The sequence below is a fragment of the Contarinia nasturtii genome, unplaced genomic scaffold (genome assembly GCF_009176525.2).
Source record: "Contarinia nasturtii isolate CC-2019 unplaced genomic scaffold, AAFC_CNas_1.1 Cnas_scaffold_5441, whole genome shotgun sequence".
Classification (NCBI taxonomy): Eukaryota; Metazoa; Arthropoda; class Insecta; order Diptera; family Cecidomyiidae; genus Contarinia; species Contarinia nasturtii.
Window position 1 is genome coordinate 1 of NW_022202713.1, and position 6,062 is coordinate 6,062.

Here is a 6,062-nt window from a genome sequence, read left to right on the forward strand (position 1 = left end):
TAGGTGAAATTGAAAACTTTTATTAACACTTCGATACCTTTACTGGTAAGAATTATAATTTGTGAATTGATAGAAATTGTGGAAATTAAATAATAAGTGAATGTTTAAAATATTGTAAGTACAATAAATGTTTAAACATTTATTTTATTCTAACAGATAAAAAAATTCCAAAATAATTAGTTCATTTTTCGAAATATCAAAGAAATTTCAAACATCATTTTCATTCCAAATCTACAAGTAGCATGAAGTTGGTTATGAATGGTTCGCTCGAACAGCTGTTTCTTGACATTTTGTTTTGTTTGTGTGTGAGTAAAAGAGTGTAAGAAACTGCGTTAGGGACTTTATAAAGGCATTTGACATTACCTCTTTGTTCGCATGATCCCAAAATTGCCATTTTCATAAATTCCTCAATAATCACGGTCCGATTTGTTTAAAACCAGATTTTAATCTAGCCTCAATAAATGGGGCAGTGGACAAATCTCTTCGCAGAAAAAGAACGAACCGCTAAGGATGATCTTGAGTCGGTAATGTATTCGCTGTGGGTCCTTGCAGGTATACCAGTAGAACCATGAACGGATGGTAAACTTCTGTTTGGAATGATTGATTATCTTCCAGAAGGTTATATTCTGGCCAAAAACCTTGAAAAAGGGAAGAAGTATGCTATAGCGAAATTGATGGTTAGCCAATCTTTGATCTATTTAGAATTCTAATTTACCAAACCAATTAAAACGTTTTGATATTTTAGAAAAATGCAAATATTTCAAGAATCCGCATGTGAGAAAAGTATTCGAAGACATTTGGAACAAAGAATTTTTCGATTACAATACAGTTAAACGGATGTAGGAAACTGCTATCAGTGACATTAATAAAAAATTACAAAGAGTTTTAAGAACGGACTCAACAAAACAATGAAATATGTAACGCATTGATTTATTCAATGAAGTGAACAGGTAAAAATCTACGAACACCACAATCAAGATCAGATTAATGCATTGTATCTGATACATACAAAAAGTCAAATAAATACTTTATTGAGTATTATATCGTGTAAATGTTGGATTTATATTTCGTTTTATTTTCAAAGTGATGTATGGTAGTTACCAAACTTTATTCAGATGGCGTTTATTTGTAGTATTATGACGTCATAAAGTATTCATATGTACAGCCCTCGCCCTTTGATCAATTACGAAATTTTGTACTTCACCCATTTCATTCTATAAAATTCATAACAGAGAAAAGACAGATATAAACAAAATAATAATGTTCCATAAGGAATTGCTATAAAGCAATTGTTTTTGTTTTTCTATTTTATGACGTTCACCAAACCAGACTCTACATTCCATTTGTTTTAGAAACAAAATTACCATTAACGCAATTTATAATGCTGTGTGCTTTTATTTATACTGTTTGCGTTAGTGAATTCTTTATGAAAAATTCGACTGAAACATCATTATAGAATCGAATGATCGTATATAAAACGATAAGCAATATAGATTAACAGATATTGTATTCGAGAGGCTTAACAAAGAAACAAATCATTATCAAATCAAACTTTTACAATGAACGTCTTAATTCATTGTCTATTGATCGGCTGCCTTTTAGTTCTAGTGGTAAGCATACGTTACTCTTCTATTCCAATAATTGATTAATTATTGTTGCAACACAATACGTCGATGTCGACATTCAAATTGATAAATTTTGCATTTAAAGAACGGAGAGGATTCTGAGATTCTACCATCTATGATGAAGGATTCTGTAGATGAATATTTTAATAGTGGTGAACAGGATTTGACTGGATCAAGTGTACACCGGTTGAAGCTTTTAAGAGGAAAAGAGTTAGGCAGATCTGCCACTTCACTTGTATGGAGGGGTAATTAATTTGTTATTTGCTTAACTTGTGATTCCAATTCAAAATTCGTTTGAAATGAATTTCAGGAATTTACAATGATAAACACGATGTTGCCATCAAAATATTTTGGGATAAAAGATCCATGGATGAGGAAGTTATAGTTTATCAGGCTTTAAATGCAATGGACGATCCACAAATTGAAGACCGTAAAATTCCACGAGTCTATTACTATGGACAATTTCTTGTAGACTATTTTGCCATTGCAATGACTTTGTTCGATGGAAGTTTGTCCGATTTTTATGGAAAACGCCATAAAACTCATATATCCGACAACGATATTTTATACATATTTCTACAAACGGTAGTCACAAGCAACGAAATTATTAATATCAATCTTTTACAATATGGAAATATCTTCTAAATTATTTAAAAAATTCAGGTGAAAGGCTTGGATTATCTCAAGAGCAGAAACGTTGTGCACAATGATATTAAACCCCAAAATTTGTTCTACAGAGGCAGAAATATCTTTATTGGAGGCGAGTGATGATTTATCAATGCATCATCCCAAAATAACATTCTCATTAATTCCTCAATAATAACGATTCCATTCAGATTTCAATCTAGCTTCGATAAATGGTTCTCAAAAAGATGGTGGCACAGTTCAATATGCTTCAGCAAATCTCTTCGCTGGTCGAAATCGATATGCAATGGATGATCTTGAGTCGTTGGTCTATTCACTTTATTCCTTAGCCGGTGTACCATTAGAACCATGTAACGATGGTATGCTTTTGTTTGATGTTTTTGATTTTATTCCCGAGGGTTACATGTTGGCCAAAAGTCTCGAAAGAGGCAAGAAGTATGCTAGAGCGAAATTGATGGTTAGTCTAATCCTTTGATCTATTTGGAATTCTAAGTAAAACCAAAACGTTCTTATATTTTAGAAAAGAATTGAATTTTTCAAAAATGCTCACGTGAGAGGAGTCTTCGAAGACATTTGGGACAAAGAATTGCTTGCTAATCATAAAGTTCCAGATTATGATGAAGTAACCAACATTTTGGTCGCGGCTATAAGTAGCATGAATAAAAATCGAATGTTTTTACAAAGCGACTGGCTAACAGAAGGTATATGCGCTGCTTTCGCAAAACTTAAAAAAATTTGCGAAAGATAGATATCACAGAAACTTTTTCGTGTCGGATGGTTTGATGAATAAACACCCATTTAAAAAAAGTAATTGCATTTGATGATTATTTTTTGCGTTTTAGGTATTTTTTTCATGTCACATAAAACATTTGTTGTTTAGTCACACGTAATTCGTATAATAAATTGAAAATGCCAGCTGTTGATGAATAAAAAGTTATCAAATATTTGGTTTGACATCATTTCAAGGCCTAAGGTGATTTTTTTTTGAATGACGTTGTTTTCAATTCGTTCCAATTAAGTTGTTTTCATATATGAGTTGAGTCAACTCGGTTGACAATTCGAACTCAAAAAGTATACTTTTGTACAATTTACTAGTTTTGTGACTATTGAGATGAAAATTTCATCATATTTTATCAAATTCCGTGATTTTTCCGTAATATCAATTTTTCACTTTGCCTTTCATAAGATGCAAAATATTCGTTGTATTTGTTTCTGCAATAACATGTGTTGGATGTTTTTCAGTTTGCATTTTGCGCAATTATAATGACGAAAATATCAAGCTTTCCGGAAAGTGTTTTACATGGAGATAGATCCAGACAAAAATATATGATTTTCTATTCTTCATTCCGAATTTATGTAGAATATAAGGTATGCTGTCGACTATGTGGTATCGGAAACCGGATTCATGAGCGTCAGAACAATTTTGATGATAACAAAAGCGTATGTGTTGTTAGACATTTCTGTTTTGTTGGCGTAGTTTTTTTGCTGAGTCGAACGCATTGCATTGGTGGTGTGCGTAACATTTGAATGAATAAGTATTTTTGACTTGATTCTTTTGTGTATTTCAAAAATGAAACGGTGCCTACATCCTATCCGTTTCGTTTCTTTTTATTTTGCGTTTATTCACATTTGGATCGTCCGTAATGCGTTAGTCTGATAATGATTATATACGTATCTACTTTTTTTTTCTTTATTCGAATTCGAAACCATTGTGTGTGCGCAATGGCATCATTTTCATCCATTGAAATGAATAAAAAAAAAAGAAAAGAAAGGAAAAATGAAAAAAGAAGGTAGCATTAGGGAAAAAATGTATACAAATTTTACCCGTAGCTATTATACTTGTGGGTATTGAATGACAATAGTTAATCGGGAAAAAGGTCGAGGTAACTCTAATAATTGTTGTTGAACGAAGCGGTTTGGGTTTGATCCAGTTCATAACAATAATGAGGATGGTGATGAATGTGCGTGCGTGTGTACGATACGTCATTACGAGAAAATGAATCTGCGAACATATTCTTTACACCAAGTTGGCTTCAAATAAATAATTGCCGCGAAAAGTCCACAATATTGAATCGATGAGCCAGTCTCTCATTGGCTCCATTATTTTATTTTTGATTATGTCATGGCCCACTCTATCGATACACAATCAATTCTTCTTTCTCAAATTTACCATCATCTCTTTTTTCATCATTTTCGAAGCAAAATTCCCTAATTAGTGAATTTATTGATACTTTCAACCGTGGGCTTATCAAAAGCGAATTTTCGAATACCATTTGGATTTTCTTTCACTTGAACTAATAGCCTTTGATTTGAAATAGCATCGAATTATTGCATTTGGAAATTATTCAGTGCATTTTTCAAAATGATTTTCTATAACCGCCACTTATAAATTAAAGACCCCAAGATCCAGAAAAAATGGTCAAAATAGATGAAATCCATACAATCAATAATGCGGCTTTATAGTGGTGTATGTTTACAAACAGTAAATACGATGCATGTACGTATCAAATTTTCCAAGCGTTCGCCGTACATGTCCTGCCGTCTAAAATTCAAAGTTTTTCTGTGCACGCACAACAAAGCGTATAATTCTACCGCAACGAATCTTCCGTTCGTATCGCAACATGTGTTTATATTATGCGTAGAAAAAGTGTCGTTCGCAACAAGCTTGTACGCAAGTACATTTCCCAGCTGAATTTTTACCAATCCCAAAAAGTGTGTTGATTAGAATAGAATGGAATTTTGTCTACAATTTTTTGAAAGAAAAAACTATCTAGATTTATTAGTGTTTATCTAAATGTTTTTTTAGTTTGAAAAAATCTCAGGGTATATCCGTAATTTTTAGAGAATACAATAAAATACAAAAGGAATTAAGTGATTCATAACAATAGAAAAAATCGATAGTTAATGCGTAATAGCGTATTCAAAATGTGATTTAAAGGAAACAAACGTAATATTTATTTATTTAAAGTCGAACAAAAAGTGTAAAGAAAATTCAATTCAAAATGCCAACCACATGCAAAATGAACTTTGGAAATCATCCAGAAAAGATTGTTTTCAGTGGACAAACAATAACAATAACGGTGCGGCTGAGTTTGACAGAAGAGATAAAGGTTCGCGGCATTTACATTCACTTGCGTGGAAAGACGCATGTACGTTTCCTGATAGATGATTTAAAGCGAGATGGCTCGTTCGTTGGCAACGAAGATATTTTGGATATGCAAAAGTGCTTGGCAGACGGAAATGATGGTAATGCTTCAATTTTTTATTTTATTTTTTTACTGTATGAATTCAACATTTAATTAACAGGTGAAATTCAACTACTGCCTGGAACTTATGATTATATGTTTAAATATTCGTTGCCGCACGGTTTGCCATCATCATTTTCAAGCAATTGTGGACACATCGAATATACCGCACAAGTTTCGCTTAAAATTCCACGATGGAAAGACAAAGTGTTCGAAGAAAATTTCATTGTATATAAAGCACTCAATTTAAATGACTATCCAGAGCTACGAGTAATTTATAAAATATATTTCTATAGGCTGTTATTCGCTGCTTTATATGGTTTTTATTTGACAGGATCCGGTTATAATTCAAAAAGAAGTATTTACTGATATAAGACGATTTTTGAATACAAACCAAGTGGGACCATTTAATTTTTCGATTCGCATGAAATCCGGCGCTTACTCTCATTGTGAAACAATTAACGTTGAAATTGAAGTTAAAAACGAAACTCAACATGCGATCCTTGCTTTTTATGTTAATTTAGTTCGAGTAAGAAGGGTTTTTTTT

The 6,062-nt window shown here is 32.2% G+C and overlaps 2 protein-coding genes and 1 long non-coding RNA gene across 3 annotated transcripts; all 3 read left to right on the forward strand.

Annotated features, from left to right (window-relative positions):
* Positions 1 to 166: 166 nt before the first annotated feature.
* On the forward strand, positions 167 to 1,052 carry LOC116351430. Its single transcript, XR_004202139.1, has 2 exons — positions 167 to 677; positions 746 to 1,052. It is a non-coding gene; the product is annotated as an uncharacterized LOC116351430 (long non-coding RNA).
* Positions 1,053 to 1,494: 442 nt separating this feature from the next.
* Positions 1,495 to 3,081, forward strand: LOC116351429 (casein kinase I-like). Its single transcript, XM_031783526.1, has 6 exons — positions 1,495 to 1,610; positions 1,711 to 1,870; positions 1,936 to 2,210; positions 2,289 to 2,385; positions 2,462 to 2,727; positions 2,791 to 3,081. The coding sequence occupies exons 1-6, from the start codon at positions 1,560 to 1,562 to the stop codon at positions 3,016 to 3,018; spliced, it is 1,077 nt and encodes a 358-aa protein (XP_031639386.1). The 5' UTR covers positions 1,495 to 1,559; the 3' UTR covers positions 3,019 to 3,081.
* Positions 3,082 to 4,140: 1,059 nt separating this feature from the next.
* LOC116351431 (arrestin domain-containing protein 17-like) lies at positions 4,141 to 6,044 on the forward strand (the record flags this gene model as incomplete). The annotated part of the gene is made up of 3 exons (XM_031783527.1): positions 4,141 to 5,516; positions 5,577 to 5,785; positions 5,850 to 6,044. Coding segments are annotated over exons 1-3 (648 nt in total), but the record flags the coding sequence as incomplete, so codon positions are not given.
* Between the last annotated feature and the right edge of the window lie 18 nt (positions 6,045 to 6,062).

Excerpts from the sequence above, each read along its gene's own strand:
- LOC116351429 (XM_031783526.1), top strand. The coding sequence starts at position 1,560 with ATGAACGTCTTAATTCATTGTCTATTGATCGGCTGCCTTTTAGTTCTA. Across the intron at positions 2,386-2,461 it reads CAGAAATATCTTTATTGGAG|ATTTCAATCTAGCTTCGATA; the intron begins GCGAGTGATGAT and ends GATTCCATTCAG. Across the intron at positions 2,728-2,790 it reads ATGCTAGAGCGAAATTGATG|AAAAGAATTGAATTTTTCAA; the intron begins GTTAGTCTAATC and ends CTTATATTTTAG.